General features: G+C 50.1%; 1 protein-coding gene across 1 annotated transcript; it reads right to left on the bottom strand.

The window, feature by feature from the left end:
• Positions 1-4,681: 4,681 nt before the first annotated feature.
• On the bottom strand, positions 4,682-22,939 carry NPC1L1 (NPC1 like intracellular cholesterol transporter 1). The gene is made up of 19 exons (XM_084798675.1): positions 22,817-22,939; positions 20,584-22,109; positions 18,273-18,373; positions 17,647-17,819; positions 17,285-17,413; positions 16,254-16,436; positions 15,216-15,330; positions 14,957-15,084; positions 14,382-14,519; positions 14,033-14,122; positions 11,166-11,356; positions 10,864-10,976; positions 10,267-10,390; positions 10,070-10,125; positions 9,113-9,263; positions 8,630-8,861; positions 8,333-8,446; positions 8,090-8,252; positions 4,682-4,966 (listed from the first exon to the last, which is right to left on the bottom strand). The coding sequence occupies exons 1-19, from the start codon at positions 22,871-22,873 to the stop codon at positions 4,767-4,769; spliced, it is 3,984 nt and encodes a 1,327-aa protein (XP_084654801.1). The 5' UTR covers positions 22,874-22,939; the 3' UTR covers positions 4,682-4,766.
• Positions 22,940-23,129: the final 190 nt, after the last annotated feature.

Raw genomic sequence — 23,129 nt, 5'->3', positions numbered from 1 at the left:
TGCCTCCCAAGCGCTAGGAGTAAAGGTATATGCCACCACACAGAGCAAAATACTGGTTTGGTTTGGTTTTCTTGTGGTACTGGGAATCAAACTCAGAGTCTTCAGCATGATAGGCAAGTGCTCTACCAGTAAGACACATCCCAGCCTTAAATATTTTAATAGCATTTGGGCCCTAATGAACTTTAGGTAAAGGCATACAGATAAATTGTTGTAAAATATTGACCTGGAGTGCTCGCTTCGGCAGCACATATACTAAAATTGGAGCGATACAGAGAAGATTAGCATGGCCCCTGTGCAAGGATGACACGCAAATTCGTGAAGCGTTCCATATTTTAAAAAAAAAATATTGACCTGGGGGCTGGAGAGATGGCTCAGCGGTTAAGAGCACTGTCTGCTCTTGCAAAGGTCTTGAGTTCAATTCCCGGAAACCACACGGTGGCTCACAACCATCTGTAATGTGAGCTAACACCCTCTTCTGGCCTGCAGGTGTACATGCAAGTAGACCACTCATATACAGTAAATAAATTAAAATCTTTTTTTAAAAAGGAAAATATTGGTCTGAAAGTTTTTCAACTTAGAATTTGTGTATGACCTTAAAATTTGGTTTCACAGGTCCATGGGTCTACAGTGATGGCCCAGCAGTTCAGGACACTGGCTGATATTCCAGAGGACGCAGATTTGATTGCTAGCACTTTCATGGTGCTAGACTTGTGAGCCACAGCCATCTTTAACGCCAGTTCCAGGGAGCCTGCTGCTCTCTTCTGGCAGTAGAGGACACTATGTACATGGCGCACGAACATGCATGGAGGCAAAACACCTATTCTCATAAGATAAGATGAAAGAAATTTTGTCAAAGAATCCAAACAACTTTTAAGTTTTACTCATCGTTTGCTGTACTGGAAATCAACGCTTACGTTCATGAATTTGTAAATAACCACAGATATCACATGGTGACACACTTTTTAAAAGAATCTTTTACTCTTTGGCAATTTAATACATATATATAATGTAGCTTGACCATATGCACGTAAATTCCTCCATTCCAAGCCCCCAGCATGCCCCCTCCCACCTCTTTTTTTTTCCCCCAATTCACTGACTCCCAACAGTGCTGCTTGCTGTCAACAAACTTGTAAAAAGAAATAATGCTCAAACTATGGCACCAGCCAAGGAAAATATAGGCAGTAAACTTCGAACCCCTACCCAGATCTAGCCGATGGACAGGACATTCTCCACCACTGAGTGGAGAGGGAGGTCTGGCTTTCATACAAACTCTGATGCCCCATTTTTGACCACGTCCCCTTGATGGGGAGGCCTGGTGGCACACAGAGGAAGGATAACAGGGCACCAAGAAGAGACTGTGTACCCTATGAGCATATACAGGGGGAGGAGGTCTCCCTCAGTCAGACATAGGGGAGGGGAATAAGGGGAAAGCGGGAGGGAGGAATGGGAGGATACAAGGGATGGGCTAACAATTGAGATGTAATATGAATAAATTAATAAAATATTTTTTAAAGAAATAATGCAGACGCTATAGAAATGGCTTTGTGGTTAAGTGTACCGGCTCACATAGAATTTCCAGACTAATGTCAAAAATCACCTCTGCTCAGGCCGGGCGTGGTGGCGCACGCCTTTAATCCCAGCACTCGGGAGGCAGAGGCAGGCGGATCGCTGTGAGTTCGAGGCCAGCCTGGTCTACAAAAGTGAGTCCAGGACAGCCTAGGATACATAGAGAAACCCTGTCTCGAAAAACCAAAAAAAAAAAAAAAAAAAATCACCTCTGCTCACTCTTCTACCACATTGAGTGAGGAAGGGTCTCTCAGCCAAACACAGAGCTCGCTGCTATGGCTGGTCTTGGCTGAGCCAACTTTCTCTGCTGCGCTCCTGCCTTCTAAGGCTAGGATTCCCAGCAGCCACACCCACTGATCATTGACTTGGCTTCTGGAGATCCAAATTCTAGTCCTCACACTGCATGGTAAGTGCTTTAACCACTGAGTCATCTTCCTAGCCACTTTGAATATCCCTAGTCTCTCTGTGTGGTTACTTGGGAATAAAGCTGGTTAAGGAGTAACCACAGATTGATTAAAATATAAATCAACATTAAATATTAATAAACATTCAACACAAGTTAAATGTGCATACACATTAAAAAAATCAATAAAGTAAAAGGCTTGTTTTTAAAAATTAGAAAATTATCTGGTTAGCCTCATAACATTCATGTCACTATTGGACCATGGACATACTTTGCCAGGCCAGTTGTCACAGCTGGATAAGATAGAGTAACACAGCCGGGCATGGTGGCGCACGCCTTTAATCCCAGCACTCGGGAGGCAGAGGCAGGTGGATCGATGTGAGTTCGAGGCCAGCCTGGTCTATAAAGGGAGCCCAGGACAGAGAAACCCTGTCTCAAAAAAAAAAAAAAAAAAAAAAAAAAAAAAAAAGATGAGTAACGCTTGCTTTCTTCCCAGTAGCATTCAGAGGACAAGTTACTCTATCTGTTTTTATTGTTGCTGTGAAGTAACGTGTAGATACTTGATTTTGTCTAAATGACTCAACAGCTGCTCCCGTGTCGTGAACTTGATCTATTCGTCCCTGATTTAAAATGTCATTGTTAGCACAGCCTGTTTCGTTCTTCAAACCCATGTTTCTTTCCTGCAGCAGCAGAGTTCTGACAAGGGGACCCATAAGGGTCATTCTCTGTCCTGTGTCAGAGCTCCTTTAACCAGCTTTCCCATCCTTCCCTGCCAGCAAGCCTGCTAAAGATCAACTGTCCATGTGAGATACACGGGAAGCTGGCGGAACAGAACGTAAACAGTGGTTTCCAGAGGTGCTAGCTCCTTTCCACATGTCACAGGAGGAACCACAGCTGCTCCTCAGCCAGACAGGAGCTGGACGGAGGGAGTGAAAAGGCTCAAAAGGGATCTGGAATGTTCCTTCTCAGTCTCACTCCAGTGGAGCATCCTTCTTGGAGATAGTAGTTTACTGAGTAGATCTCTTGGTCCTGAATGCACCCTGGGGGTCTCCAGCAGGTTCACCAACTGTGCCTAGTCCACAGGCTACTCTGGGCAAAGGAAAAGCCTCATGTTCTAATCCTGTGCCTCACAGTGAGGGACAGTACTCCTGCCCGTCACAGACTCTCACAAGGCAAGCAAACATGTCACAAGGATAGTCTCTTAAAAATAGAGAGGAAAAATAGAAACATAATCTTTCCATAAACCACACCCCAACACTTGTATTGTCAGTTGCTGTTCAAAAATTATCCTTAACTCAAAGGAAGCCAGAGCAGGACATATGATGGAAACACCATTTCTGTTCAACAAATGTTTATTAAGCACTCTGTCCTTTGCAAAGAACAAGTTATCTTCTCTGTCTCTGATGCAACCGATGCACCAGGGTCACGTTGGGCATCTGAAGCCAGTGGGCCTGCGCTCCAGGCACAAGAGCCATGCGGGAGAACCCACCCAGCCCAGAAGCTGTCAGCCTGTAGGCAGACACACAGATGGCTACAACTGGCTGAACAGTTGCTGAAACTGGAGGTCAAACTGAATGCCAGCTTCCAGATGAGGTCAGCCTTGGGCCAGAAAGAACAGTGGGTGCCCTTTGCCTTCCCTGGTCTCCCACAACGTCAGAGCCCAGGGTGGGGGCCGTTCTCTGTTCTCAGGATACTGGAGAATGTAAAAAGACTTACTGGCACAGAATGGGCACTGGTAGACAAAGGCAGTCAAATGTCACTGGCAATGGTAGCATGCTAGTGACAAAGTTGGGGCTTTCTTTGGCTCTCTCTCATTTTCAGTGCTGAGGACTAACAGAACCTCACTCGTGCACACGAGACGAGCATGCTACTGATCTGCCCCTAAGCTATGACTCCATCCCAGGAGTGAGATTTTATCACTTTTTATTAGATTTTATTTACGTGTTTATGTGGGCGTGCCACTGCATGCACGTAGGGGTCAGAGCAGCACTTGAAAGAGTTGCTTCTCTCCTTCCATCACGTGAGCTCCAGGGGGCAGACTCAGGTCATCGAGCTTGACAGCAGCCACCTTTACCCACGGAGCCGTATCACTGGCCCTGGAGATATTCTTTTACATCTTTTTTTAGATGTATGTGTTTGCCTTGTGCGTGTGAGTGTGTTATCTGCAAATACATGTGTGTACCATGTGCATGCCTGGTGACTGTAAAGGTCAGAAGGTGTCAAATCCCCCTGCAACTGGAGTTGTGGGTGGCTGTGAGCTACTGTGCGGGTGCTGGGAACTGAACCCAGGTCCCCTGTAAGAGCAACATATGCTCCTTAGCCACTGAGCCATCCCTCCAGCCCCTGGAAACATCTTTGACAAGGGAAAGGAAAGCTGGATGAGAAATGCATATTATGGCTGAGGCTGAGGCTGAGGCTGAGACAAACATGTCCTCAGCAACTCCAAGACCCTGGATGAGAAGGAGAAGGTAATTCCTCACTGACCAAGGCCTTAGGGACCTGGTACAGGAGCAAAGAGGTCACCATTTCTGTGAGTTCGAGGCCAGCCCGGTTTACAAAGCGAGTCCAGGACAGCCAGGATTACAAGAGAAACGCTGTCTCAAAACAACAACAAAAAAAAAAAAACGACAACTACAAAGAGGTCACTGCCAGTAATGCTGGCTACCTCATGGCCAGAATACCAGCCTTTTTTTTTTCCCAAGAACAACCTCCCCGCCAAGCCTTGAGGACAAACAGGGAAGACCCTCGTGGCTCCTCCTCAGTAAGAGCCATGGAGCCTGGACCAGCTCCTACTCCGTTAGAACTTTTGGTCGCTTTTGGGTAAAGAGCTGCTAGCAGCACTAGCTCCATGGGCACATTCTTCAAAGTTGTGGTTAACATACTCGTAGGTGTGTACATCGACAGGGGAGGGGGCCTTCGGGCAAGAGGGCTCCGGGGCCTTTGCTGCCTCTGTGGCTAGCTTCTCCTCCAGTACCAGAGCTTGGTTAACCTCAGGCCCTGCAGGAGAGAAGAACACACACACACCTATGGTCAGGGAGGAGTGCAGCTAGCACAGGCATCACTGCCAGAAATGCCAATCTGACTTCATCGGCACCTCCTTGCTCTCGCCCCACCTTCCCAACAGCCATTTCAGCTGGCATTGCCACCACCCTCACGCATGCTCTCTCAAGAGGAGCCCTGACACTCAGCCTCTCTCTTTCTTCCTGGGACTATCTGGTACTGACCCCATAGGCAACTCTCCTTTAAAAAGCATGATTCCGCCGGGCGTGGTGGCGCACGCCTTTAATCCCAGCCAGCACTTGGGAGGCAGAGGCAGGCGGATCGCTGTGAGTTCAAGGCCAGCCTGGTCTACAAAGAGAGTCCAGGATAGCCAAGGCTACACAGAGAAACCCTGTCTCAAAAAACTAATAATAATAATAATAATAATAATAATAATAATAATAATAATAATAATAAAAAAATAAAAAAGCATGATTCCTTGCTCTGGACAACCAACCCAAGGCACAGGGCAACCAGGGAGCAGGGCTCTGTCCTTGCACGTGGCCTTTTGGGTCTCTGCCTGCATAGCTCTAGTTCTGGGGTATTCCTGACTGCTACAGCACTTGGGGGGGGGGCCTTCAAGGTCCTTGACACTCCCTAGCCCCTACAAGTCTAAAAACTTCCAGCCTGTGGTTCTGAGGCTCTGGGCTCCCAACTCGAATCTCCCAGGGCTGTTCCCTAATGTCCCCAATACACACTTTCTCCTCCCCAAAGATGGACAGTGAGTTCCTACAGGTGACTTTAATGTCACAATAATGATGATGCTGACGATAAGTAACTTTGTGGAGAGTATTAGCAATCTGCCTCAATAATCAACATCTCCAGGTTTACTCTAAGAAAATATTGGATGACAAGGTCAAAGATTCAGCCACAAGGTCAGTCACTGCAGCGCAGGCAACAGTAGTATAGCGTCAGGAATAGCCTAATGTCCAGCAGCTGCAAACTGCTTAAACAGACGGTGGAGGAAGTGAGATGAGTAAGGGAAGCATACTTCTTCCTGGGGTACTTGATGAGTTAAGCACTGTGAAGCATCATTAAAGATCTATTAAAATCACTATTAGTTCTAGTAAGTTCTTTGGATTATATAGTAAGCACTCATTCTGATGTCTGTGTCCCTGTAAATAAGCAAAGATGCTGCAGGATAGAGCAATCTGCCTTCCTAAGCTGCAGTGTGGGCCTCGTTCCTTTGCTATTCCGGCTGCCTTGAGCAAAAGAACTATCAACCAGACAGCCCTTATACCTGCACCAGCTGTAGGGTGAACGGTCCCCCACCCCCCCCACCCCACCCCCGCTGTGTAGCCGGAGAACTGTTGTAACTGATGCAAAGAGGCAAGATCATGATTGGTCCAAAGCACAAGCCAGGATGTAATTGATGCTAAGAGGGAAAGCTGTGATTGGCTCAAAACAACTCACTGACTACAACTGATGGACAGAGAGGCAAGACTGCGAGTCCAAACTTACAGACTGTGATTGGCTAAAACACACCTTCTCGTGCTATATAAGCAAGATGCTGAGCTGCCAGCATCAATCTCGTGGGCTGCCCCCCTGGTGTTGCAGCACCAGGCCTCTTGAGTGGTCTTTTCCTACTTCATCTTAGAAGTATGGGTTGAACTGGTAACAAGATGAAAGAGGCAGCAGAGGGACAGGACACTGTACTGGGAACCAATAGCTGAGCAGTCAGCAGGCCAAGCGGAGGCAGCAGCAAGGCAACAAGCTACTTGAAGCCACTGCTTGAGCGCAGCAAGGGCAAGAAGGTGACAGATGGAAAGAGATGGCAAGAGAGGACAGAAAACTAAGGCTCTACAGAGTGCAGAAGAGAAGCTCTAAGCTCAGAGTGCCCACAGAGTCAAATCTTCCGGGCCAAAGCTGCCACGACATTGGACGGAGAGCGGTCATGCTGGAGGCGACAGGGCTGAGGGTCCTCGTACCCAAGGCCTACACAAGAGCTTAAGCACTGATGGGAGCTGCTTGCCGTGGCCTCCACCCGCCTTCTGCCACTGCTGCTCCTGCCAGACACCAAGGGAAATGAAATGCCACAGACCAACATGTGAAACAGGGCAGTGTTTCCAAATTGTGAGTTATTACCCATTAATGAATCATTAAACGAAACCTCAGACCAACACCAGAACTGTCAAATCAGTGAAAGGGCGGAACCAAAAATATCAGAATACTTTGTGTGCTAAGAGCAAATAGTATTTTGTAAGATACTTGCCTTGGTTTCATATGTTTGTGTGCCCACACACATCATGTCTCGGTGTAAGATATATTTCTGTGCTAAGGTGCGACTCAGTGGTACAGCACTTGCCTAGCATGTGTAATGTTCTGGGTTCCATCTCCAGAATAATGTGTGTGTGTGTATATGTGTGTGTGTGTGTGTGTGTGTATGTATGTATGTGTGTATGTGTGTGTATGTATGTATGTACGTGTGTGTACGTGTGTTTGTGTGCGTACATGTATGTCTGTGTGTGAAGGTGTGTCCTGTGTGTTGTATGTCTTTGTGTGTGAGTTTGTGTCTCGGTGTGTTGTGAGCATGTCTGTGTGTGAATGTGTGCATATATGAGTGTGTATCTGTGTGTGTCTATGCATGTATGAGAGTATATGTGTCTGAGTGTGTATATATGTGTGTGTCTGTGTGTATATTGTGTGGGTGTGTGTGCACATGTGTCTGTATGTGTGTTTGCATGTGCATGGTCTAACAGAAAATTGCAGCAGACTACACAGCATCTGAAACATAATCAATTAACAGAAGAAGATGCTTGCAGCATATCTCATGAAAAATAGAAGCTTCCAGCCGGGCGTGGTGGCACATGTCTTTAATCCCAGCACTCAGGAGGCAGAGGCAGTTGAATCGCTGTGAGTTCGAGGCCAGCTTGGTCTACAAAGCGAGTCCAGGACAGCCAAGGCTAACACAGAGAGACCCTGTTCTCAAAAAACCAAAAAAAAAAGAAAAACAAAAGCTTCCAAAATAAAAAGTATGGTCATGATCTTGGCTGGACTCCCTGAATTTTCCAAGGGAGCAGGCATCATTTTGATCAATACTCATAGCTGTGACATCCTTGCCAGGCAGGCACAGATACTCACCCAGATAGCTGAGGACAACAGGCAGAAAGACCAAGCCATGCAACAGGCCCAACAAGGTTATCATGAGGTTGAGGCGGAAGAAAAAGATCTGGATGAGCTGGGCCTGGGCAAAGCCCAAGATGAGGATGCCTGGGAAATTGGTCATGGCCACTCCAGCAAACACCTGGCAGGGTTCATAACCAGCAGTCAGGGAAGACACAAGGGTCAGGTGGCACACAGGGAGCTCCATCCCTCCCCACTCACCGCACTGCCCATGAAGACCGTAGCTTCCTTGGCTCTCTCCAGCCGGGTAGGCTTGGTGCTCACAGCAAAGGATCGGGTGATGTGAGACACGAACTCCACAGACATGCCCACCGCCTGCAGCCAAGAGAGGAGAACTTCAGGCAACAAGATGGAAGACATGGGGGGAGGGGGGAGGGGGGAGGGGGAGGGGGCAACAAGAAAGACAGCCAGGCAAGGGATCTCAGAGTCTACATAGGACTGGGTATAGCTTAGGAGTCCAACTGCCAAAGGCCGTCTGCGGCCTATTCTGCAAGTTACCGTGACAAGGTTGATGAGGGACACAGCATTGTAGCTGATACCCCACACAGCCATGAGGCCGATGGTGTCCACAAGAATCATAATGATGGAGAGCAGGTTGAGGATGCCTGAGCGTATGTCCAGGCCCAGGAGGAGGTAGCAGACCACAAAGGTGGGCACAAAGCAGAGAGCAAGTGTGAAGATTCCCTCAGGGAGAACGGTCAGGTATTGCTGGTAGAACACATTGGAGATCCTGTCAGAGATCAGGGTGTGGTCAAGGCACTAGCCCTTCAGGAGAGAAGAGCATCATCCCATTTCTGAAGGAAACCATGAGCCTTAGAGGTTTGAATTGGGTCCTGGCTCATGTTAGAAATAGATAAGACCAAAGCTTTCCCAGGAGACACCTGAGAAAAAGTTGGTTCGCCTCCCTCAGCCTGCAGTCCCCAGCATCTCTTGTGTGGCTCTTTCTCCCCCACATCCCTGCCTCAGCTCCCCAGTTCTCACGTGTAGGGGAAGACCTCAAAATCTGGGTCTGTCCCAGGCACCTTCCGTAGTTCAGCTGTGATGTTGGCTGCTAGCAACCGGGATGCCCGGAGAGCTTCCGTGAAGTCCTGTGAGTTCCTTAGCGGCTTGTGGTAGGCCATGAACTGGGAGGCTGGATGGCCACAGTGCGGGAAGGCAAGTCAAAGGTTAGCATCCATTGGCATATCCCAGAGACAGTGACACAGTCACGTGATCAGATGGGGTACAGGGTTCCGCCAGCACCAACTGAAATTCCTGATCGATTTTTGACAGGAGACCTGCATTTTCTTATTTATTTATTTTTAATTGCATATGAGTATATTGTCTGCATGTATGTCTGTGCACCACATGCATTCCTGGTGCCCATGGAGGCCACAAGAGGGCATGGGGGTTTCTCTGTGTAGCCTTGGCTGTCCTGGAACTCGCTCTGTAGACCAGGTTGGCCTCGAACTCACAGAAATCCGCCTGCCTCTGCCTCCCAAGTGTTGGGATTAGAGGCATTCACCACCATGCCTGGCTTTGGGATCTCTTTAGCTGGAGCTAAATACAGTTGTGAGCAGCTACATGGGTGCTGGGAGTCATTTGCACTTTGCATCAGAGCCCCCAAGTGGTAGCTGCTTCTGCCACTATCTGAGGCCAAGGCCTGACTTCGATGGATGGAGCCTAAAAGACCACCCCTTGCATATCACCTGTAATACCAGGGACCCAGCAAACAGAAGAATGGGCTGGAGAGATGGCTCAGAGGTTAAGAGCACTGGCTGCTCTTTCAAAGGTCCTGAATTCAATTCCCAGCAATCACATGGTGGCTCACAACCATCTATAATGAGATCTGGTACCCTCTTCTGGCCTGCTAGATCACAGGCAGGCAGAATACTATATAAAGAATAAATAAATAAATCTTTTTTTTTTAATCTCTTCCCGATACTAGGCTGCACTTACCTATAACCTGGCCATCTGAGCTCAGATTCACAGAGGTTCTGTACGCTGCTAAACCCCTGCAAAGAGGAGGCCAGAGTAGAGGTTTAGAGGGGATGAGAGCTTGTCCTGTACCCAGGGAGGCCTTAGCTGGCCACTCTTGCCCCTCTGGAACCCACAAGTCTCCCCATTCTCCAGCAGGAGCCATTCTTTGAACCTACCCTTTGGGACATCTGATGTTGGGGGGATCATTCAGGAACCAGGGCAGGTACTTGTGAAACTGTTCTGCTGTGGGCCTCACGGGGCCCATAGTGATGCTCATGCAATTAGAACACTTCCAGGAAGCTGCAGGAAAGGGGACTCTGAATAGTGACACAGCAGGCAAGGCAACTACTGTTTTAATTCTCACTCTGTGCCTCAGTCTAAAGTCCTCAGTTCTGAGGGATAGGTCCAGAAATATGCAGGTTTACACCTGCAATCCCCCAATGTGGAAGATGTGCCCCCTCTTGAGCCCTACAGGCTGATAGGACAGGGAAGTTAGGCAAAGAAATGGGATCCCCTACACCTATTAAACACAGCACCTCCACATGTAGGGCCATAGCTCCATTCCCGACTCCACAACCCACTGCCCACAACCAGCATGTTAAAGGCATAATACTCCCAGAGACACACGCAAGTATGAATGCCCAAGGCTTAACCTGTCTGGCTCCTGTGGATTCAGTGGGGGACTGAGAACCTTACCAGTCCTTTCTTTTCTTGTTTCTTGCCTCAGCTTCCCTAAGCTGAAATGGGCATGAGCCCTGCAGCCCCAAACTCACTATGGGTTGAGGGGCAGAACTCGCCAGAGGGATAAAGGCGGCAGCAGGTGGATGAGGACAGCCAGTCGATGAAGTCGTCTACCCAGGAGGACGCAGCAATCGCCAGATAAGACCTGAGGCCAGACAATGGAGAGGAATAGGTAGATCCAGTGAGCCTGGTGGTCACTCCTCCCTGACCCTTGCATTGGGCCTCCTCTGGCTTTGTTAGTGGCAGAGACAGAGCACGCAGGGAGAGAGAACAGGAGAGGAGAGAGAAAGCAGAGAGGGAGCAAGCCAGAGTGTTGGGGAGACCAAGCACTTACTGGTCAGGGAATTCACTGGCATACTGGATCTTCTGGGTTAGGGAGAAGCTGTCACAGCCTGCACTAGAGCAAATGGCGTTCATGCCTGCCTCACTGGAGAAGTTGTAGCCCGAGGTGGTGACAAAGTACACTGGAGGCCCCACTTCAAGGTATCGGTTCAAAAAGAGGAAGTAATCGATCAGGTATGAGTCCTGGGAAAGAGGAGGATCTGTGAATCTCAGGAATGTCCATAACAGGCTTGTCTCGGGTCGTACAGAAGCAGGAGCTCAGAAGTCCATGCTAATGTACCTACTGAGGTAAACAAGTATACAGAGGAAGACACTCAGAGGCACACGTGCAAATTATGCTCAGAGGCACATGCAAAGAAGCGTACTCAGAAATATACAGAGTGCATGCACACATATGCACGTGATACACACTGAGACACACACACACAGAACTGTGTCCTTAGAGGAACAGGCCCTGATACACACACAAAGTGCACACCAAGATGCAGAGAGGCTCCAGGAGACTCAAGCAGACCCATATATGCACTGTAAGAATTTCAGAAAGAGGAGGAAGAGGAAAGAAATGGATAGGTTATTTGAAGAAACATAGCCAAAAACTCCCCAAACTGACGAGGAACACACATAAATGTGAAAGGAACTCGGGCAAGGCCTCCTAAGACAAACTCAGACAAATCCAGCCCAAAGCACATGGAAGCACAGCTGTCAAAAGCCGACAGCAAAGGCAACGCAAGAGAGATGACTTAGGGCTGGAGAGATGGCTCAGTGGTTAAGAGTGCTGCCTGCTCTTCCAGAGGTCCTGAGTTCAATTCCCAGCAACCACATGGTGGCTCACAACCATCTACAATGTGATCTGATGCCCTCTTCTGGCCTGCAGGTGTACATGCAGACAGAACACTGTATACACAATAAATAAATAATTCTTTTAAAAAGAGAGAGAGATGACTTGGCACAAGGAAGGAGACAATGTTGTTGCTTCCAGATTTCTCACCAGCCACCTTGGAGACAGTGGGTCAAAGTACTCAAGGGAGAAAAGACTCTTATTTACAGCAAAACTGTCCTTCAGAGAGGCGAGCTAAGGATGTAGCTCACAGGTAAGAGTGCAGAGAGCCAGTGGCTTCAGCCTAGTATGGTGACACACACCTTTAGTCCTAGGTCCTGAGAGGCAGAGTCAGGCCATCTCAGTGAGTGCAAGGCCAGTCTGATCTATATGGGGAATACATAGTCAAGTAGGCCTATATAATAAGACCCTGTCTCAAAAAAAAAAAAATAGCAAAATACCTAGGACACTGCAGTTCTTAGAAACAGAAATACATCCTGTGTTCACGGCCCGGAAGAAAAGCATTTATTCAGTACTACCAAAGCAAAGCAGTCGGCAGATTCAGTGGGACGGCTTCAAAAATGCCAGTGGCAGATTTTGAAGAAATCGAAACGTGTCGAGCTAAAACCCAAATGCAATCTCCAGAGAATTCAAGTAGCCAAGAGATCCTGACAAAGAACAAATGTGAAAGACTCACACTTTCTGGTTTGAAACTTGGCTACTGAATCAAAGGAGTGCAGTGCTGACATGGGGCACACATGGAGCGCAGGGGAACAAATTAAAGAGCCGTAAACATGCATGCTTGAATGACGCCTTCCCAAAAGGCCAGGGTGCCAGAACCATTCGATTGAGGAAAGCTATGCTTCTTAGTAAGTTGTCCTGGGGAAGCTGGATGGAATTAAAATTTGGCCATTTTCATAACACCACATATAAAAATCAACTCAAAGTGGGGCGGTGGTGGCATGCACCTTTAATACCTGGAGGCACTTTAATACTTTAATACTTTAGTACTTGGAGGCAGAGGCAGGTGGATCTCTGTGAGTTTGAGGCTAGCCTGGTCTACAAAGAGAGTCCAGGACAGCCAAGGCTACCCAGAGAACTCCTGTCTTGGAAAACCAAAAAAGAAAAAGAAAACACAAATAAAACCAGTATAAAGCCAGGCCTCGGTGCCGCCAGAACTCTCAGACAGAAACAGGAAGACAGGGTGATCCAGAGCAGCCTGGGCTACATAGGGAGACCCAGCTTCAACAAAAGCAAAACAAAACAAAAGAACCCCACCAGTACAAACACAAAGATGCTACTTTATATTCTGTACCATAACTGTATATATACACATACATACGTGTGTATGTGTGTGTGTGTGCGTGTGTGTGTGTGTGTGTGTGTGTGTGTGTGTGTGGAGAGAGAGAGAGAGAGAGAGAGAGAGAGAGAGAGAGAGAGAGAGAGAGAAGGAGGACAAACAAGCTATGACTTTATGGCTAACTGGCAAAGCACTTTCCCAACAAGTGGTGGATCCCAGATTTAATGCCCCAGCACCAAAAAATTTTAAAACTCAGAAGGATAACAAGTGCTGAGACTGGAGAGTCAGCTCAGCAGAGCTCCCATGGTCTATTCCCAGCACCGACAAGGCGGCTCACAGCCATCTGTAACTCGAACCCCAGGGGATCTGATGCCCTCTTTCTGACTTCTGCAAGCACCAGGCACCCACTCGGAGCACAAACACACATGCAGTAATAAATAAAGTAATACATCAGGAAACAGGTATTGGTGAGACATTCACATAGAAAGAAACGGCAGTCCCTCCCTGCAGATAGCCACACGGAGAGCTCTCGGATGCAGGACATCTTCTGTGGCCTGACCCACCATTCAGCCCTTTCACTTTACAAACATGGATATGACTTCTCCCTAAGGGTCCACTTGGAGCAGTTCTGCATGGTGCCAAGCCTTGGGTTATGTCCCCACACCCCGCCACTCCACCTGTGGGGGCACTGCTGCCCTTCTCAGGTCTCTGGACAAAAGGGTTGAAAAGAGGCCAGACTCACCTTGGGCAAAGCCAGCTCCTGGTCCAGCCCCACGCTGATGTGGCACATGAAGTAGAGATTTGCTCCAAACAGGGTCAGAAACAACAGCAGCTGAGGGAGAAACTGGCACGTGAGACCCTCTCCCCACACAGCCTTCATCTTCCCTCAAACTCGAATGGCTTTGTTAGGCATCCTGGGAAACATCCTGGAGTTGGACAGACTCAAGCTCCAACTCCAAGTAGCCACCCGCCCTGGGCCTGAACAACGCCCCCACCTCCCACCTCCTGCACCATGCTTCCCTCTTTACCCCCTCCCCCACCCGCGCCTGGCTTCTCTTCCAAAGTGGTACGACCCCCCACAGCCCACTTACCACAAGAGGGCGGGTGAACCTGTGCAGCAGGAAGGGGGCGTATATCTTTCGGAAGAAGCGGAGTAAGAGGCCCTCTTTTTGTTCAGGTGGAGGCAGCTTCCGGGATGAGAAGCAGCATAAGACGTCAAGGCGAGAGGCCTAGAGGACGACACTGCCTCTCAAGACTGGGTCCAAGGCAGACTCCAGGATCCACCTCCTCCAGGGAAGACCCGGAGATGGCCACTGCACTTTTTGCTGCTTTTGCTTCTGCCTTAAGCAAATACTGAACTTTTTACATCATCAAAAACAAAAATAAAAATACCAAAAAAACAAAACAAAAACCCACCAGCTTGATTTCTGTTAACTTATTTTTGTTAAACTTACATACTTTTAAGAGGTTTGATGATAACTTCCAAAAATAACTAAAACTAAATTCTCTTTCTATGTGAAATTGGAGAACACAGAGCCCAAATGTCCTCTCTCCAGATAATGCCCCTGCCTCCCACCCAGCTCTCCTGGCTACCTCTGTGGTAGAAATGCCACATCTTCCAGTGAATGAGGAGCCGAAGTCAGGGTGCTGGCCCAGTTGCTTTTACCTCCTGCCTCTTGCTATCCAGGGAGAGCAGGGCCACAAAGGCGGTCATCTGAAGCAGGAAGTCAAGAATGATTGCTAGGCCAGAGGTCAAGGCAAAGGTCCGCACAGCTGGCATGGGGGTCAGGGCTCCTGTTGGGGACACAGGGTCTGTCAGATCATCCTGGCAATCATGGGCCAGATGTCAGGCCAGACAGCTGAAAGTGGGAAACACCCACTGTCTCTGAGAGCCTGTGCCCTACTCCCAGACAGCCCTTGCTCACCTAGAAAGAAGCAGATGGCCTCGGAGAGGCTGCACAGAAGCATGCTGGGGGCCACGCTGCCCAGGGTACGGCCAATGTGGGCTTCTCGCTCCTCCCCAGGCCTCCTAGGCAGCCTCTGTGCAGGCAAAGAGACAGAGTACACAGGGTCGGCCAAGGTCACCAAACTTTAGAGGCCAGTTGTGGGATGGTAAAGGGCTTAGAGTTCTGGCTAAATCTCAGGAATTGCCAGACCCTCTGGAGACAGAAGAGCCTACTAACTCAGCCACACTTTCTGCTTCTGTGTTGTGTCCTAAAGAACCACTCGGTGCATCCTAGCTATGAAAAGAACCGGGCATTCTCGTCACTCTAAGCGTTTGACAGCAAAGAGAGGCTAAACGGACTCTGGTTTGTGCTTATATTATACCATAAAATGCCACACAGGGTGTTGTAAAGACAGGGAGGAGAGCCAGGCGGTAGTGCCACACGCCTTTAATCCCAGCACTCAGGAGGCAGAGGCAGGTGGATCTCTGTGAGTTCGAGGCCAGCCTGGTCTACAGAGTGAGTTCCAGGACAGCCAGGGCTACAGAGAAGAAACCTGGTCTTGCAAAACCAAAACCCAAACCAAACAAAAGACAGGAAGGAGGTACCTCTAATACGTTAGGAAGCTCACCGGACATTGTATGGGTTTAACTGAAAGCAGGCTCAAGATGGCACAAGTGGCATGGCTAAATTTGTGCCAACCCAGGCTATTTCCTATAGGCAGATAAGAGCCTGCAAGGATGCCCGCAACTCTGTGTGGGCCTTTGTCTATTGAGGATGTTGGGTAGCCCATGGGTGGGAAGAACCCTTCCGTTCTTTTTTTTTTTTTAAACAATTTTTAAAGACGTATTTATTTATCATATATACACAGTGTTTTGCCTGCATGTAAACCAGATCTCATTATAGATGGTTGTGAGCCACCATGTGGTTGCTGGGAATTGAACTCAGGACCTTTGGAAGAGAGCAGCCAGTGTTCTTAACCTCTGAGCCATCCCTCCAGCCCAACCCTTCCATTCTTACCTGGTACTCAAGAACAAAGATGAAGATGTTGTCAGCTCCCACGGCCAGCACCAGGAAAGGTACCACTTGGATGATAACCAGAGAGGACGGGACACCCAGGTAGGAGTAGAATCCCATCGCAGCCACGACTGCTCCCACCACAACAGCCACCCCACCTAGGCCCAGAGTAGCCTTGGACTCCACCTGTAATTCAATGAGGCTCAGCTCGTTGGCTCCCAGGGCACCTGCCCAGATCCTCCCTCCTCCCCAGGTTGGGTGAAGAGCAAGCGGGCCCCCTTGGTGCTCGCATGCCACCAACCTCAATAAAGAACCCATGTGTGCATTTAAGCGTTTTTTGCTAAACTAGCCTCCCAGGGGCAGGCCCGTGGCACCAAGAAGAGCAGGGGTGGGTGCCTCCCTGCATCTTCCTAGAATCGCACTGCATGCGTTTAAAAGTGGTAGCTTTGCATTGGACAGTGGGAAGCTGGCAGAGAACAGGAAAAAAACCCCGAGCCTGGGGCTAGAGAGATGGTTCAGAGGTTAAGAGCACTGACTGCTCTTCCAAAGGTCCTGAGTTCAATTCCCAGCAACCCCATCGTGGCTCACAGCCATCTATGATGTAACCTGATGCCCTCTTTTGGCATGCAGGTGTACATGTAGACCACTGTATAAATAATAAGCAAATACATCTTAAGCAGGGCATGGTGTCGCATGCCTTTCATCCTACCCCTCGGGAGGCAGAGGCAGGCGGATCGCTGTGAGTTCGAAACCAGCCTGGTCTACAAAGTGAGTCCAGGACAGCCAAGGCTACACAAAGAAACCCTGTCTTGGATACCTCCCCCCCCCCCAAAAAAAAAACCCTGAGCCTTTCAACACAGAACAGGTTCAAGAAATCCCACCCTCCTAGGGCTTCTCTTTGATATGTACAACTTGCTATTTTAAGCTGGCCCTCTCTAGGAAAGCTTTAGACAGCCTTCAGGAAATGTTCTAGGCTCTGAGTCCCTCTTGCTGTGTGTCTCCCCCCCCCCCCCCCCCGCCTGCCTCACTCTCACCGCTACTCGGTTCCATCTGGAGTAGCTGCCCAAGGCCAGGGAGATGTACAGGAAGACGATAATATAACTGATGGCAAAGACAGGAAGGTCCTGGATGGTGGTACGGTTGATCTCATCCTCCAGAGAGCGCTGCAAGCACACAACCGGCTCACTGACCTCATACTGAGTGCCCCCCCCACCTCCACTGCACACTCTGGGGAACTACGGGAGCCTCTAACATGAGCACCATATGTGGGTGGGCACAAGCGATCACTTCCCCGGGACCACTCAGGAACAAATAGAGCCAGGATGTGGATTTGACTGGAATTGACTGGGGGGGGAGGCTTGAGGGGAGGGGGGCAGGAGGGTGGCACGGGCCCTACCTCGGTTGAGAATGCCATCTCGAACTTGTCAGCTGTCCTTTTCTGGAAGGCTTGCAGTTCCTTTAGGAAAGCCTCCTCCCAGAGCTTAGCCTGGGCCATGCGGGGATCATCGGCGGGGTAGTTATTGAGAGAGAAGGTTATGATCAGCGCCTCGGCCTCGGAGTAGTCCGTCCCTGGGAAGGAAGAACTCTGAGCCACCCTCCTCCTGTGCCCTTGGCCCTCTCTCCCTCAAGTTGTAACCTTCTCCAACTCCTTTCCTCTCCTGCTTCTCCGCTCTAATAATGGCCTTATCCCAGCCAGAGGCACAAAACCAGAGCTCCTAGGCAGCACTGACTGTTCTTCCGGAGGTCATGAGTTCGATTTCCAGCAACCACATGGTGGCTTACAGCCATCTATAATGTGATCTGATACCATCCTCTGGCCTGCAGATATACATGCAGGCAGAGCTCTGTATACATAATAATAAATAATAAAACTTTAAAAAAAAAAGACATGAGGGGAAACATCATCTGCAGCCCCCCCTTAAGCCAGCCCTCCTCCCCTTCCCCACCCCCGGTACTGGCAACACTCATCACCATGGCCTCTCTCTCCTACCTATTATCCCTCCCGGGCCCTACGTCACTTACCTTGGTACCCCCCAACAGCAAGGAAGGGGAAGACAGGGGCCCCGTAGTCAGCCATGCAGCTCAGGGCCAGGGCCGTGCCATCTTTGAACGTGAGAGGGGCACTAGAGGAAAACCACAAAGGGAAAGAGCCTGTCCTGGCCCTGCCTGGTTCCATTGGCCCCACCCTACCCAAGGCTCGTAGCTCCCTGAGGGAGGAGCAGTGACTTCAGAGTACCTGACCCAGAGGGTTCAAAATGACCATCTATCCACAAAGTGGGCTCCTGGTCCACTGAATGGAGTAGGGGCTGTCTTGGGTATCTTCCTTTGGGCAGATTACTGTAGAACGGTTTCTCCTTGCTTCCCATGTCACCTCGTATAGCCAAACCTTCCAGACCTGTCTTTATCCCTGTTCCAAATGAGCATCACAATTAAGTGATGGGCCCAGATTTGAACCATGGCCATCTCCGGCACAGGTTTTTGTTCCCTCCCTCACAGAGCCTGAATCCATCCAAGTCTTGAGCTGAGCCCTGGAGCTCAGAGCCACATGTCCACAGCTACCCAGCCAGTGTCCTTGGTCAGGCCTGCCCCTTCAACTAAACCCTTTCTACAGAGCACATCTCTGTGGAGACAGAACAGGATGCCTACACAATGCTCTTTGCACACACTCTCAGCTCTGAGTAGGTGAGTATATTGGCCAACCAAGCCATCCAAGAGAGCCAAATTGCTGTGTGGTCTTAAGCAGCTTACCACATCACTCTGAGCCTCAGTTTTCCAGTCTATGAAATTAGCATAACCAGTTCATCAAGAGTTGGGAGCATCTAAAACCAAAATAAAGATAGGACAAACCAAGCATAGGTCTACAACCTCAATACTCAAGAGTCTGAGGCAAGAATGTGAATTTGAGGACCACCTTTAGAACTCTGTCTTAAAATGAAAGAAAATTGGCCAGGCGGTGGTGGCGCACACCTTTAATCCCAGCACTCGGGAGGCAGAGGCAAGCAGACCGCTGTGAGTTCGAGGCCAGCCTGGTCTACAAAGTGAGTCCAGGACAGTCAAGGCTACACAGAGAAACCCTGTCTCAAAAAAAAAACAAAGAAAGAAAGAAAGAAAATTAACAACAACAACAACAACAAAAAATCACACCATATCTGGGATGGTTGATTCCCGATGCTTCTCAACAGGTCCTCTCTCCTCTGCTGTGACTGAGGGAGCACACGGACCCTCTAGGAAGCAGGGCCACACTTGACACTCAGCCGAGGGTAGACAGCCAGTAGCAGGGAGAGACAGCAAAGGCTTTCTCCCCTTATCTGGTGGATCTTAAAAAATGTGCAGCCTGGGATCTGCAGCATCCAAAACTGTTTCCATAACAGCACACAGGTCGCCATTACCTGCCGTCACTCTGTTCTAGAGCCGGGTAGGGACAACAAGGCCATTTGAGTTACTTCACTCTCCACTTGTCTCTCCCAGGAACCACCTCTACCACTGGGCCTCTCACCACCGTTCCCTGAGTCTGATGGTCTCGAGCATCCTGTTTCTGCCACCCGATATGGGCAAAGCCAGAAACAGAACCTTCTGCCCGAGAACACCTGGCCTAATGCCTGGGGTCAGAGGCTAGCCACAGTCTTGGCTGAACCCAGATGAACTTACTCCTAGCCAGTTCTGAGGCTACCTGAGTCTCTACAGATCCTGACACAGAGGATCAGGAAAAACAAAACAGTGCAAGCACAGACACTACCTGAGCCGCCACTTTGTGATTTAAACTAAGACTACTTCAGAGTCAGGGGTGGTGGCACACGCCTTTAATCCCAGCGCTTGGGAAGCAGAGGCAGGCAATGTGAGCTCAAGGCCAGCCTCCTCTACAGAGTGACGATGCCGGGACAGGCAGAGCTACACACAGAGAAACCTTGTCTCGAAAAACTTTAAAAAAAGAAAAAAAAAAGTTGAGCCGGGCGTGGTGGCGTTTAATCCCAGCACTCAGGAGGCAGAGGCAGGTGGATCTCTGTGAGTTCGAGGCTAGCCTGGTCTACAAAGTGAGTCCAGGATGGCCAAGGCTACACAGAGAAACCCTGTTTCGAAAAACCAAAAAATAAAAATAAAAGTTAGTAAGCTGACACCACAGCAGGAGCATCTTGGGAGGAAAGAGCATGCGGACTGGAGCTGGAAGGCCTGTTAGGACAAATGTCCTCCAGAGAACAGGCATAACACAGGGACCCAAAGATACTCAGGCACAGTAGGAGCTGTCCCTTGGCTCTGAAGGATGGAGCTGTGGTGTTCCAGCCTGGTTCCTGGGGCCACACAGCAGCCCCGACCTGTTCCCCTCAGGTCTACTTACTTTGCACAGTAGAGGAAATGGTCCTTCCAGTCTACCTGGGCGGTCTGGCCACCTAGCGTCTGGTTGGCGGTAAGCAGCAGGAGCGTGCGGTTGTTCTGGAAGTACTGTAGGAGGCTGTTGACACAGCAGTCGGAGAGGCTGGTGTTGTGCGGGTTGAGCGGGGCGTAGCAGATGTCCTGCAGGGAGACGTTGCGCTGTGCCTCGGGGGACCACACCTGCAGGTGACGGAGCGTCTCCTGAAGCTCCAGCAGCTCTAGCAGCAGGTCCAGGGACAGGATGCCGCTGAAGTTCTTGGCCCCTAGGAGCAGAGAGTCGTACTGGTAGCTGGACCTGTTCCGAGCTGTCACAAAAACCTGGTTGGTTCGGAAGAAGGGGCCGAAATGTTCATCGTGGAACGCCTTCTCTTTCCGGGCTTGGCTTTTGGGGGCAGACCAAAGGTCCACGGGGTCTGTGGTGAGTTCTATAAAGGTCAGGCCTACCGACAAGGCTATCACAACCATAAAGGACAGTGCCAAGACGGTGAGTGGCCATGAGGCCACCCTTGTGCCCCATCTCTGGAAGAACTGGCCAAGGACGGTGTGAGGTGACAGTTTCCGCTTATGAGGGAGGTCGGAGGCGTCCTGGGGGCCTGTTGGCTTGCCCTTCTTCCGGTCTGAAACTCGGAGACGCACAAGGACAAGAGCGAGCAGCACAAAGACAGCAGTGAAAATGATGATGAGAGCCAGCCAGCCTGGCATACGACCTATGTAGAAGGAAGGGCGCAAGGCCGGGGGCTGAGGAATGACGGGGCAGGAGGCCGCACAGTCCTGGCAGGAACAAGCTGCCAAGTCTTCCCCCTGGGACTCGTTGCAGGGTGTGATCTTCCCGTTTAGAAGCTGCATCCCATTTGCCGGGACCTGGTCAGGCTCCAAGAGGTGGAAGGTGATGTCCAGCGGAGCCAAGCCGTTCCCTGTGTCTCCTTGGAAGTTGAGCCAACGCTGGGCATTGCAAAGAGCCGAGCCATATACGCCGCACATGCTGCCCACGGCCAATGAGGCAGCTGCAGGGATGCGCACCCGGCTACAGGACTCATAGGCCTTCTCTGCAAAGCTGCGCTGGTAAAAGGCTTCATAGGCCACCACGGCAGGAGGCTGTCCAGGGTCCCGCACAGCCACACGGGTGACATTGATGAAGAGGCTTTGGTCAGGGCTGCAGGTGTTGTGGCAGTGCAAGCTCACAAAATTGTCAGAGCAGGCCGGGCAGCGGGTGAGGAGGGCCTTGGTGATGGACAGGCTCCTCTCTAATGACACGAGCTGTTTGGCAGAGCAACAGGCAAAGGTGGGGTTGGAGCCATTGTACAGCAGGGGACAGATACGCCGGAGGAGGGCCAGATGTTCATCGACGACAAGGCGGGCTGGGGTATTAGACAGGCAGGATACGTTGGATAGTGATGTGAGGCCTCCAGACAGTTCTGGATTCTTCCCACATTCGTCATAAAAGGTGCAGTAGCCAGGCTTGTGGATGGGTGTGTACAGTTCGCCCTGGGCCTGCAGAAAAGATCAATAGCACCCATAAGTCCCGAGGCTGGTTGGCACAGTCGGGTACTGTGAGGACAAGGAGGGCATATGGGAAGGAAGTACACCAAGTCAGGGGCTGGGAGAGCTATGCGGAGGCTCGTGGGGGCACGTGCTATCCTTAGGGTATCAACGGAGAGACACTCTCCCAGGGGACAGTGATGGGGTTACTCAGAAGAGGAGGTGACCTGTTAGAATGTGGCTTTAAAAGGTCCTGCCACTGAAGAGTGGAGGAGATGGGGAGGTGGAAAAACCTCTGTTGCTGAGTCTCTCAACTAGACTCCACACCGAGGCCAGGGTTCCTTGTAAAGGGTCAGTACAAGAGCCCCCATCCTACATCCTGAATTACCAAATGCTATGACCCACCTCTGAGGGTAAGCAAGGGTGCCAACAGGACCTCCTCCCAAACCCAGAATATTTCAGGTGCTGTTCACCAGGGATCCACCTCCAGCACCTGACTCAGTCTCCATTTAATCACAGGCTAAGGCCCCATCCGTTTGCCTCTCTGACCCTCTGCCCTTTCAACCCCTTCACATGAAGAGACCCCCCCCCTCCACTAGCATTTGTTTTGGGCGTGGGAAACCTCCCCCAGCCTTAAGATCCTTCCTCACTATCAGGTACCCAACCTGTCTTGCCCTAAAAGGAGGCAACTAGGAAGCAGCCGTGAGCAACAGACTCACCGAATTCAGGAGCAGGGCCCAGAGCAGCCATCCCTGAAGGCCAAGGCCAGCTGCCATCCCAGGGCCAAGAAGCAATCAAGGAGATGCAGGGCCAGGCTTAGGGTCAGCTGGGCGAAGATGAGGACTGGTCCCCGAAGTTTCTTTCACACTAAGGCAGTCTCCTCCTCCTCCTAGTGACAACCCTCGCCTGTCAGGTTGGGACCAATAGGGCTGTACATTGCTGGTTAATGATCTACGCACTGTCCCCGCCCATCGGATGACTCCCATGTCCCCTCTTTTAGGTGAATTTCCTAGTGAAGGTGCTGAGGTTCCC

The sequence above is a fragment of the Acomys minous genome (assembly GCF_964271855.1).
Source record: "Acomys minous genome assembly, chromosome: 10".
Lineage (NCBI taxonomy): Eukaryota > Metazoa > Chordata > Mammalia > Rodentia > Muridae > Acomys > Acomys minous.
This window is presented reverse-complemented; position numbering and strand designations above follow the sequence as displayed.

Bases quoted from the DNA above. Each gene is read 5' to 3' on its own strand.
- NPC1L1 (XM_084798675.1), bottom strand. From the start codon at position 22,873: ATGGCAGCTGGCCTTGGCCTTCAGGGATGGCTGCTCTGGGCCCTGCTC. The intron at 17,414-17,646 runs GTAGGGCCCGTG...GTGTGCTTGCAG, and splicing joins AGATGGCATTCTCAACCGAG to CGCTCTCTGGAGGATGAGAT. The intron at 16,437-17,284 runs GTGAGAGTGAGG...ATTGAATTACAG, and splicing joins CCAGATGGAACCGAGTAGCG to GTGGAGTCCAAGGCTACTCT.